The sequence below is a fragment of the Saccopteryx leptura genome, chromosome 13 (genome assembly GCF_036850995.1).
Source record: "Saccopteryx leptura isolate mSacLep1 chromosome 13, mSacLep1_pri_phased_curated, whole genome shotgun sequence".
Lineage (NCBI taxonomy): Eukaryota > Metazoa > Chordata > Mammalia > Chiroptera > Emballonuridae > Saccopteryx > Saccopteryx leptura.
Window position 1 is genome coordinate 8,307,363 of NC_089515.1, and position 12,088 is coordinate 8,319,450.

The 12,088-nt window shown below is 53.4% G+C and overlaps 1 protein-coding gene across 2 annotated transcripts in view; it reads right to left on the minus strand.

Annotated features, from left to right (window-relative positions):
* The window catches only part of HTRA1 (HtrA serine peptidase 1), a 50,558-nt gene that overhangs the window by 14,329 nt on the left and 24,141 nt on the right, over positions 1 to 12,088 (minus strand). For both annotated transcript variants that reach the window (XM_066355306.1, XM_066355307.1), the window contains exons 2-3: positions 9,984 to 10,083; positions 9,347 to 9,551 (exon numbers count right to left, since the gene is read on the minus strand). In XM_066355306.1, the coding sequence (XP_066211403.1) occupies positions 9,347 to 9,551; positions 9,984 to 10,083 (305 nt within the window). The remainder of the gene's footprint in view (positions 1 to 9,346; positions 9,552 to 9,983; positions 10,084 to 12,088) is intronic.

A 12,088-nucleotide genomic window follows, 5' to 3' on the forward strand; every position in this document is an offset into this window, starting at 1 on the left:
GCCGAGGTTTGCTTCAAAGGCTAATGGCGCAGCGGCTGGCTGTGACTCAGCTGAGTGAGTCAATGTGCCTTCTGGAAGCAGTTATGCTAACCTTTCATTTTCTTGAAATAATATGCAACGGGGAAAATAGCACGTCCCCCATACCCAGCAAGAGGCAGTGCCACAGAACTCGCATGTCAGCTAAGGGAAAGCAAGGGGGGGGTCAGCATCAAAGACTTGCCGGGGTGCCAGTGGCCCAGCCTGGCAGAGAGGGACAGTAGCCCGGGAGGGCTGGGAAGCTGGACAGGTCAGTGGGCTGTGGACCTAGGTGAGGCAGAGGCTTGCTGGCACTGCGCTCCTGGGGCAGGACCAGCTGCATAATTTACAGGGCGAGAGGGAAAATGCAAACATGAATGGTCTGTTCATAAAGCACAAACTGCCGATGAAGGTACTAAAACAGAAAGCCATTTTTTTAATTCCATGCTTCACTCTCTCAAGCTGTCTTGATTTTTTTTTTATTTGCTATTTAGTGTCCCACTTCCTGGGGCACAAAGATACTCCTGGGGCAAGTGCAGACCCAGGGGCCCCAGGACTCAGTGCTCTCTGCCCACCAGCTACTGGACAGACCTAGACATTGTGCCCAACCAGGGACTGGCAAGTCAAACCAGGCGTCTCCTGAAGGCCCAGTGCCCCAACCACGGAGGACAGACAGCCTCAGGGGCATGGCAACCTCCTTCCTACCAGGACACTAGGCGCCCGGATGGGATGGGGGTGCGCTGGCCCCGCCCATCACCAGCAGAATGCCCACGGCTTCATCCACTTCAGCCCTGCTACCTCCTGCTGCCCCAAGATGCCAGGGGTGTACTCGCCCAAACCCGAGGCCCCCTTGGGAAAGGAGGCTGGCGAGGATTGTTGTTTGGGGCAGGGGTCCCAGCAGACAGGGAGCTGGGAGCCCGAGAACCATCCTGGGGAAGAGGGAAGGCAGCAGGAGGAAGACAGTGTATGAGCCAAAGCTTCAGACCCCCAGCACACACTGCACCAGCTAATGAGGTTTCACTGACAAAACAAATTCGAAGACAAAATTAAGACGGTGACCTCAGAGCATTCAATCACCAAGCAGGGGCCCTTCTGAGCATCGAGCCTGAGACTACCCAGGTCACCCATAAAGCACCCTGGCCAGGGGAGGAGGTCGTGGACCACGAGTGAGATGCCTGGGATTCAGATCAGCGAGGGTGGAGGTCATCAGTGATATCAAGGTCAACGGTACGATCAAGGGCGCGTGGCTCCAAGGAGCACGTGAATGGTGGGCAAGACCAAGAAGCCAAGAGGCCAGGAGGGAAGATCTGCTCTGTGGGCTGAGGTCACCCACACATACAGAACCCAGGCTGCCACCATCCGTTTCCCCAGGTGACATGTTATTGTTACCGAGGAGATGGCAGACGTGGGACAGGTGGGCCGAATGGAACTGTGGCAGGTGTGGGAGGGGCTCAGATGGGAGAGATCTGAGGAGTGGGGGAGTCGGAGGGAGAACAAAAAAAAAGAACAAAGGATGGTTATGCAAAACATAAAAAAAGAGAGAAAGAGCAAATGAAAAATGCTACACCCTCCCCTCCCTCGCGTATGAACATCACCACAGTCCTTCCTCCCCTTTAAGCTATAGCAAGACATGCTGGCATTTCGAATGTTGCCTAACTTGTTTACACTACAAAATGTCAGCAGTTGAAGAAGGGAGCCCGATGGCCAGTGAGTGTTTACATTCTGTGGCATCCCGAGGGGGAAAAACATCATCTCCGTCAAGCCTAACTCCTGTCTTCTCCCTACGTCAGCCCCTTTGATCCCGTGCTTACCCACTGACTTCATCTTGGCCATGGCTGCTACGACAGTGTTGGGCCAATAAATATTTATAAAAAAAATCAATGAACGTGAAAGTGAATAAAGGAAAGAATGAACAAACCCGGTCTGCAGAGATCTGTCAGGAGCTTCAAAGTGGGCGAGCCCAAAATTGGGGTGAGCCACGCCTCGCGTTTCAGTCTGGGTAACTGACTCTGGATGCTGCATCCTGGTTCTCAGCGGTCAGTCAGGCCGCAGCTCGGGGTTCAGGGAAGCAAGGGGAACAGTCTGTACCGACCAGATCCCCACCGGGAAGGGCCGTGGCCTCACGCGTTCGGCTCAGCGCTGAACGCACCGCTGCCGCCCCGTGTGTGCTGGGCTGCAGGCACACTGGCAGCCGCCCCGTGTGTGCTGGGCTGCAGGCACACTGGCAGCCGCCCCGTGTGTGCTGGGCTGCAGGCACACTGGCAGCCGCCCCGTGTGTGCTGGGCTGCAGGCACACTGGTCCTCACTCCCTGCGAGCACTCAGAGCTTGTGCCGTATGCAAAGCAATTGCCCAGGATATCTAATTACTTGAAATTTTATTTTTTAAAAATATTTTTTTTTAATATTAGGTGACCTACGCTAGATAAAAATAAGTTGTGATGGTCAATGACCCAGGACATAGTAAAAGAAGTTAATATATATTCATGACCTAAACTGGGGACATAGAGTCTATTCTTACCACAGTGTGGGCCAGTGGTTTCTGTGAGCTGCCTGGTCACCAAGAACAGAGAGGACACTGCCATGAGTCATGTGTTCTCATTATCAGACTCGGATGCCTTAATTAACCAAAGTAACTTGTTAATCAGCACGTTTATGAGAATAAGCAGTCCTCAGTTCACCAGAGGGTCCTATTTCTCCCTTGCCACAGTTTTGGGAAACTGAATCTAGAAGTGTAGACAATACACAGAGGAACCAGCTAAACAGGAACACTGGCTGGTGCTCTGGAGGGCTCTAACAGACTCCCTGGGAAGTAAGTCTGCACGCGGTCCGAGGTCAAGGTCTTCCAGGCCGGACAGAAAAGGCAGCTAAGTAACTCAGGTCCCGTCTGACCCTTCCCCTCGCCTGGCTCTATCTGTTCTTTCTACCTCAGCTTGATGTCACCTCCTCAGATAGGCTTCCCTGCCTACACCACCTACAGAGGTCTGCCCAGCGCCCAGGACCCCAACCTCTCGTTTTGTTTGTTCCTTCTTCATCCTCATCATCACATTTATTCCGACTTGCCTGTTTCCTACACTAGATTGTAACCTTAGGGCTGCTGCCCGTTGCTGATATGTCCTCAGCACTTAACACATGTTTGGCCAAAATAGATGCTCAGTTAACACTGCTTGAATCCGTGAATGAATAAGGGATAAGGGAAAGGGTGAAAAGACCAAACCTAAAAAGATCACCAGGATTTCAAATTGGATAATGACTTGCAAAACATTTTAAGAGTTCTTATTACTGAGAAATGGGTAAAATGAAGGCCTCTCTCTGCTTAGTCCAACCAAACCAAAGCAGCAGCTTGAAAGGCTAAAAAATAATTTTGGCTTCACAGGCCTGATGGTCTCTATCCTAACTACTCAACTCTGCTGTTATAACGTGAAAGCAATTGTGGACTCTTCTACCTACAGGAATGGACATGCCTAAGTTTCAATAAAACTTTATTTACAAAAACAGACAAAGGGCCAGATTTGGGCTGCAAGCTGCCATTGGCCAACCCTGGACTCTAACACATGGTCCCACACTAGCTCAACTGTCAAATGGCTCGAATGCATGTCCCCCCTCGGTCAGTGAAGAGGACAGGAGACATTTTCAATGGACCACCTATAGAGTCGGACCCAACCACCTGGCAACTGCTTTGCCGGAACCACAAATAATCATGTTAATCCAATTCCCTGAAGAGAGAGTGCCAAAGTGAAAAAAGGCATTACCATATTAAGAGAAAAACAGAGCCAAAGAATTTCCTTCAATCAACTGAGTTCTTGAACTGGGGCCAGAGAACACACAAGGGCCCTGGTCTGGACGGGCTGGGGAACGGGGACGTTTTCACATTCCAAAGGGAACGGTCGTCAGAGCCGCGAGGAGCCGGGTCCTCCTCAGCCCAGGACACGGGCCGGACAGCGGACAAAGCGGCCTTCCTTCCACCAGCTGGTTGACATTGCCTAATGGAATACTGATTCCCTCCCCGCCTGAAAATGGTTAAAAAAAAAAAAATCAATACGGTAAATAGAAACCGGGGAACATCACCAGGGTCTGGGGCGTCTTGGGCACATTGATTGGCAGCCTGTAAGTTTGGGGCGGGGGGAGACCACAGTGAGACCAGCACAGAGTCTGGGAGCGGGGAGGAAGGCCCCGGTGGACAAGCACAGCAACACAAGGCTGGGGCCACCCTCCCCGGTGGCTGCCTGGGGGGGGGGGGGTGACAGGCAGACACCGGACGATGGGAAGCCACTGCAGAGCAGGCTGTGTTATCGGATTCGCTTTTGGACGGGCTGGGACGGCTTAGTCAGCGCCTCTGACAGTCGGTTGCTGCAGCAGAGCCGGCTGGGCTGGCGGCTGGAGCCAGCGACATGCCACCCCTTCCCACCCCCCTCCTCCTCTCTCTTCCTCCCTCCCTTCGCATCTTCCTCTGGGGGGGGGGGGGAGCCTGGACTCTCCCTCAGAGAACTCAGGGCAGGTCCAGAGAGGACTAGGGCCTGCTGTCCAGCCCCTGCCACCTCAGACCAGCATGTGACAGGGCCCAGGCCCTCCCCCCTCCAACACCCCCCCCCACTCCCCAGCCCATGGACCCAGTTCTGCACGTCACAGAGACCAGTACCAGTGCCTGGCAGCCAGCTCAGCAGTAAAAGGACCCTCTGAAAACAAAGCCACCTCCGCCCCCAGGTCTCACTTTTCAGCCACTTCAAACAGGTCCGTAGGTGGCATCTGGCTCTAAAGGTGGTGGGGGACAGACGCACGCCCAGGGGTGAGGGGGGAAAACCGCCTCGCCAGCCTCAACAAGGCTGCGTCCAAATATTCCCCGGCTGCTGGCGTCAGGGAAACGCGCCCACAGGAAGCCTCAGCATCTCGCCGGCGCCCTGAGTGACCAAGACCGCAGGCTGCTTGGGCCCCCGCAAAGCCAGGTGGCATCCACAGCTGGGCAGCCCTGCAGCCCCAGGGAGCCCCAGGGAGCCCCAGGGAGCCCCAGGGAGCAGAGAGCACTGGCTGAGGAAGTTGGGAGGGGGTGGGGGCTTCTGCAGCCTGCCTGGTGCACCATCATCTCGTCTGCAAACCCGGAGCAGCAGCGGGCCTTGCCCCCTTCTGAGCAGAGGGCTCTGACATTCACACTCGGGCCACCAGCCACCTGGCAAGTGCATCTGTCAATCACTCTAGCAGCGAAGGTGAACTTACATCAGCAAATAAACGTACTGGCTGTAACTTATGATGAGGAGATGAGGAGGAAGGGATAATTGTCTCAGGGGTTATATGTCCCCAGAGTGACATGGGGGTGGGGAGGCAACAGAGAAGGGGGCGGCTAAGCAGCACAGATGTAGGGCGGAAGAAGCGGGCACCCCAACAGGCCCGGCCTCCAAGGCCCCGTAAGAGTCAAGACCTCTTGGTAAGGACAGCAGGAAATGTGTAAAGGGTTGTGTACAAACAGGACATGATCCGATCACTGCAATCATCAAGGGGCTGCAGGGAGTGTGCTTTTCTCCTGTGTGTTTGCCAGTCAACACAGCTGGAAAAACAGCTGGAACACAAGTAACTTTCCCCTCTTACCTTCTTCAATACATTCCCAGTATTTCTGCCTCATACTCTGGCCTCAAGCAAGCAAATATCCCTCTTTTACCTCCCTTCCACTTTCCCTCCCTCCTTCTCTCTCTCTCTCTCTCTCTCTCTCTCTCTCTCTCTGTCTCTCTCAGCTACACAGGGAAAAACAAACTGCACAGACAAAATGCTGCCTTTGGATAAAAATGTTAAATGTTCTGCAAACACGGCCAGCATCATGCTAAACACATTTGGAAACAGTTTGTATCTGAAGCTGAACTAGTTTGCCCTCGAAGCTGCTTCCCATTAAAATGTTTGCATGCACACAGTCCTTCCTTCCTGCAGTGCAGCGGGGGGACTTACCAGCCCCAGGGCGGAGGGGAAGGCCTGCAGGGGGCCACCTCCTCCTCTGGCATGGAGGGGCAGCAGACCAGGGCCAGAGGGGCCTGCTGGCTCAGGGAGCCTTCTTCCAAAAGTTCTCTCAGCTCAAAACTCCGCAGGGAAAGCCGGTGCACATGTGTCTGCTCGGCAGTGAGAAGCCAGAAAAGAGTTATTTGGTCGCAAGCCCAGAATGTCTCTGGCAACCTCAGTCGAAGAGGGGGGGGTTACTGGAGATGTGGGGGGAGATTCAAGAATGGAAGGAAAAGTAGGCAAACCGGGCTCAGGAAGGGCTGGGACTCAGACAGTGCCGGGGGTCTTGGGGCTGCGGGTGACAGCCAGCTGCAGGTCCAAGGGGGAGGATCTGCTTGGTCTCCGGGGTCATGGGCACCATGACTGAGGGTTCCAGCAATGAGGGAGAAATAGACCCCAAAGGACGTGCTGGCAGCTGCTCCCAGGAGGGCGGCTGGTGACTCGTGGCAATGACAACAGACGTCACTGGAGGTAATGCTCCTTCATTGAAAGCGGTGAGAACACCCCCCTCAGGGAGGACGAGTAAGCAACAAGGAACCCAGTGAAATCACAGCACTGGAGGGAGGAGCCAGGCCCAGATTTGGAGCCAACAACTCAGCCATCGGGCCCTAGACGTCAGTGGCTGTCACACTGGTTTTACTCCGTTATTTAAAAATGGTCCTGGGAGGCTGGGCCATGGCTTCCCACAGCAAGGACCATTTGGAACCATGTCAACCCTCAAACCCAATTTTCGCTGGTTCTGTTCTGCCTCCTCCGAGTTTTCCAGCCCTGTTTCTTCCTTTCTGCTCTTCCCGAGAGGAACAGGCAAGGCAGCCTCTCGCCCCACCCGCGGCCTGCACGCTATTAAATCATGCATCCACCCAGTGAGGGGCCTTGCTCCAAGCCAGTCCTCTCACCCCCTGCTAGACAAACCCTCGATGCAAACCCCAGAACGAGACAGGAAGAGCTAGACGGCACGTTTGTTAGCATCCGCCCGCTTCCAATGACTACCAGCAAAAAAAAAAAGGCAGCTGAGTCCGTGGAAACCAGTCTCTTATATGGGTGTCTGCCATTTAATAGCCTTTCATTTTCGGTTCTGTTTCAAAACGCCACCTTAGTTCACATTCTGATTCCCTGGGCTGGAAACACATCCCAGAGAACACGCCGCGCAGGGAAGGGCAAGAGCGTGGGAGCGGCCGGAGCCGGGTCAGAGCCGCTCTGCTGAGCTGGTCTGCTGAGACCTTGCACACCCTGCCTGCCAGGACGGGCCAGGGATGACACAGCCCACACTCCACCTCGGCTCAAAATCTGAAAAGAATACCCCACCACCACCACCACCCTCCCACCCGGCCAGAGCAGCGGCACAAGCTCCAAAGGCAGACTTGCTCAGTGAGGGCAGCTCACCACCACCCAGGCCAGTGCCCTGCCTGCCCGGAGCCCCCACGGCTGGCGGCCTTCCAAGGGCTCGGTGGAGCTGAAAAGCCCTGGTGTGGGGCCCCAGGACATGCTATTCTGGCTGGCCTCCTTCCGGCGAGACTACCACATCCTGGACACCTTTCTAGCGGTGTTCTTAAATGGGGCTGTGCCAGCCTTCCTGTGGGCTATTTAAAATCCAGCCATCCCGTCGCACCAGAAGGCCAGGCCACCATCTCTCCGCTAAGAGCCAGGGGCTCCAGCAGCTGGGGAGCGGCAGCCTGGCTGACCCAGAAAGCTCTCACCGCACCAGAGCGTAGCTGGGTGGCCTTGGGCAGGCCAGCTCCAGCTCTCTGAGTCCCTGCTTCTTCTACTATCCAATGGGGACAATACGGCTAGCTTGCAGATGAGGCAAAAGTTACAAATGAAGGCAGAGCCTGGCCCGGCATTAGAACTTGTCAAACAGAAGTTATTGTGGTTATGTTGTGACAAATCAACACATTTTGAAAGAACAGTTGTTACAAGTAGGTCCATAGTAACCTAATAGAAATAATAGGCAACAGCAACCTTGCTAAAGGCCAGTTAACCACGCCGGGCACAGAGCCTGCTTCTGCTCCAATGAACGGCGCAGACAAAACAGCCGGTACAGCAGGACCCTGGCCTGACTCCACGGCCCACAGCCAGGTGGCCATGTGGAGGGCTGGGAAAGAGGACCCCTCCCGGCGCTCAGTCTGTGGTCTTCCCCTGGGCCAGCAACAAGGCTCCTACTGCCCTGGGTCTTCCCTCCTCACGAGTCTGGAGAATGACGAGGGTGTGAAGAAACCAGAAAATGCATTCAGCACATGCCACACAGCAAAGCAAATCTCCACAGTCAACCTACCAACAAGTGGGGATGTGTGTGTGTGTGTGTGTGTGTGTGTGTGTATGTACATGTGTATACATATGTATACATATATTAGTCTTTCCATTGATTTGAGAGAGGGGATGGTTAAGGGGAGAGAGAGAGAGAGAAGCATCAACTCATTGTTCCACTAAGCTGTCCCGTTTTTAGTTGTGCACTCACTGGTTGCTTCTTGCACGTGTCCTGATAAGCAGGAAAGAACCCATGACCTCGGCGGGTCTATGCACTCTATCCACTGAGCCATCTGGCCAGGGCAACAGGGGGAAGTCTTGATGTCTATCCAACAGGGACTGGAGTACATTTCAGGGATGAAGATTTTGCTAAACTAATCAACAGGACACAAACGACTGCAAGGAGAATGTGTAAGCCAAAAAGCAAACCATTTCTGAACATGGCATTTCCCAAAATAATTCACTGTTTCTATTCTGAAAAAGAAAGTGGGGGCGGGGACAAGAGGTTCTACACTCAGACAGTACGATTTGGAGTATACGCCTTTTGCAAGAGAGTCATAGGCACATTAGCCTGTTAAAAGCTCTGGGAAGTTCTGTGAGGAAGAAATCCATCTGCTTTATTTGAATTCCAGGTTTCCAAAACTTTGTCAAGTGTGGAGGATTGTGTAAAAACGGACATAGTAAGCTCTGCAAAGCCTTACTGATTTGGGATACCCGCTTGGTGTTCAAACCTAGAACACACGAAGGAACAAAAATTGGCCACAACGGTGCCTCAGAATGGAAGAGGGATCCAATTTTTGTTGCTTTCCTATAATTTCTTTATAAACCTCTGGCTCCCCTTTATAAAGCTGTAAAACACTATTTTTAAAACCCTTGGATCTTATCGCCTGCGTATTACAGATGCTTCGCGGGGCCCCTTGCCCTCCCCCCGCCCCCGGCCACACTCAGCCTCTCCTCAATGCTGTCTGTTCCCTGGCCCGGATTTGACTGGTTCCGTCCAGCTCAGTGTTCTCACCAGCGGAGCTCTGGTGCCTTCTGACCTCCCCGGGCTTTACCCAGGTTCAGCCAGGGCCCCTGAGAGCTCGGTGCTGCAGGCGGGGAACACACGTACCTCGTGGTCAATTTTGATAAGGGCGATGTCTGCCTTCTCGTCCACGTCCTTGATTTTGGCTTCATAGGTGGCGCCATCCTTCAGTTCAACTTTGACGCGGTGCTTGTTGGTCACCACATGGGCATTTGTCACAATCAGTCCATCTTCGGACACGATAAACCCAGACCCGCTGGCCACCGGCACCTCTCTCTTAGAAAAAGGAAGCCTAGAACCCAAAAGAGCACCCAGTTAAGCCTGTAACACCTGAAAATCAACTCTTGACCACACCGACGAGTGGGTTCTCCAACAGCAATACGCATCTAGCAATCATTATACGTTTGGGGTTCATTTAATGTTAGAAAAGGGAACACTAGGCCCAACGTTTACATGCATCAAAAAAATATATTCCACTTAGAAAATAGTTTTTGGGAATCTCTTCAGAGCCAGAGGTTCTTCAAACATCTAGAAGGGTCAAGAATGTGGATTTAAATAGTCAAACGGGAAAACATCGTAAGGGAGAAACGTTATTTTCCCTTAGGAATATAGTCAGGGACTCTGACCCTTGGAAGCGGCTCAGAAGTAGCTCTGATGTTTTGCTAACAGCAGCACGGATTCCTAGAGGCTTCCGGGCTACAGGGAAAAGGGAGGCCATCTTTACTTGCGAAACAACTCGATGTGAACCACGGCCGGGGCGATCTTCTCCACCACGTCGGCGATGAAGTTGTATTTATGGCGCAAACTGTTGGGATCTTCTTGCCCTGAGAATAGGAGCAAAGAGAAGACGTTTAAGAATACTGTGCTCTGTGCTGTGGTCACCTGGAGCAACATCTGGGTCAGAGGGAGTCAGAGGTCGTTGGGGACCTGAAGGAGGGATGAGGACAAGATCTCAGACCTCAGCTCAGAGGCCAAGACCAGAGCCTCTGGCTCTTGAGGAAATACCTACTCAGGTAAGGCAGCGACATCCATCAAAGATGAGCTCTTTGCTCAGCTTTCTTCCTTCAATAGTTTCATTGGGAAATGTTGAACCAGAGGCCCCAGCAAATACCTGGGCCTCCTACCAGCTTTTCCAAACTGGCCACCCAAGGGTCATCCTGACATAGTGTCCCCCTTCACTAGTGTCCCTTCCCCAGCTCCCCCAGCGCCACAAAGGAGCAGCCCTCCCCTGCACGATGCCACCGAGCGGAGGGCAGAGGCTATTTCGGACGGGATGTTATAGATTTAAAAGACAGTATGGAAAAGCATTAAGGCAACAGCACAGACCCCACAGCGACCATAGGTGAAGACAGGCCACCGTCCGTCCCAGGGCGGTTCTCACCACACCTAAACCACTCATTCCAACCCCGGACACCCCAGGCCAAAAGGCAAAAGAGTGGCCTTGATACTGTTGGGGGGAAAAGAGAGAGAGAGAGAGAGAAATCAAATGACCATAATTTTCTATATAAAAATGTACACTGTGATTAGTGAACCTGCATATGTCGGGCATGTTTGAAGCTACTTTCAGACAAAGCTATCACACATCCCCACGTGGGGCTCCCAGCAAGGCAAAAAGTTAGTTTCCAACCAACAGAGGCACAAGGGGTCTCAGGTCACCCACTTTGCTGGCACAGGTGGTGGCAGAGGCAGTGTGGCCCCCAGAAGTGCCACCTGAGCCTGTTACTTTGGCCCCAAAGCCCTGCCAACTGCTGACATGCCCCAACTAGTCTCTCTCTGCTCCAACAAGCCTGCAGGGTTCCAGGCTGGTCTGCAGCAAAGAGCCACGCCCCTCCCTTTCTCTCGCCCAGTCTCCGCCCAGTCGGCCAGCGCAGTGATGCAGGAAGCTCACTCCAGGGACCAGCACGCTGCCAGCCACCCACTACCACCTGGCCCCATGCAGAAACGGGCAGGGACTTGCAGGAACTTTTGCAGCAGTCTTGCAAAGGAATGCTATGCTTGTTGCATCTGAAAACTTCAAACTAGGACTTGTATTTTTGTCTCTTTGATGGCATTATGGTAGTTAATTCATTTCTAGCACATTGTACAAAAGTATTGATTCATGATGGATTGCAGACAAAAGGAAAAGAGCCCCACAGACTAAGAACTGGTCTCTCCCCTCACCGTTCACACTCAGCAGGATTCATAACAGGAGCCTGAAGGTGTCAGCGCACTACTGGCCTGTAAGATTGCCCCTCGCTTACCAAAGGGCCTGGGCGCCCCCAACACGCACACACACAAGCACAGCCCACGCCCACTCACACAGTCACACATCTGTGATCACACACACAAGACTCTCACACAAATGCACTCACACTCAAGAGCATGCACACACACACACATACATACATGCACTGTTACACTCACACACATTCACACTCATACACATATACCTATATTCACACATACACACTCACACACTCCCACACCTACACTCATAGACACACACATCTCCCTCCCTGCGAGGGGGCCAGTCCTTCACCAGGCTGGGCCGTAGGTGACGGCTGTGGCACTTGCACATGCTCATGGCTCTCCGAGCTGCATATCCACAGGCTTGCCCATGGGCACCACAGCGTCAGTCGAGACGGTCTCCTCGGTCCCTGCCATGGCTGTGTCCCCACCAGGGACCTCAGGAGCCCACCTAAATGCCAGTGGGCACAGCAACCTCTCAGGGACCAGCCTGCTTCTCCTGAGCTTCGTCTTGGCATGAGAGACCTCAGTGAACAAAGGGTCCCTCTCTGCCCAGGCCCCTGGGCTCTGAGCTCCTTTGTTTCAGGGTTGGGATCTGCGGTT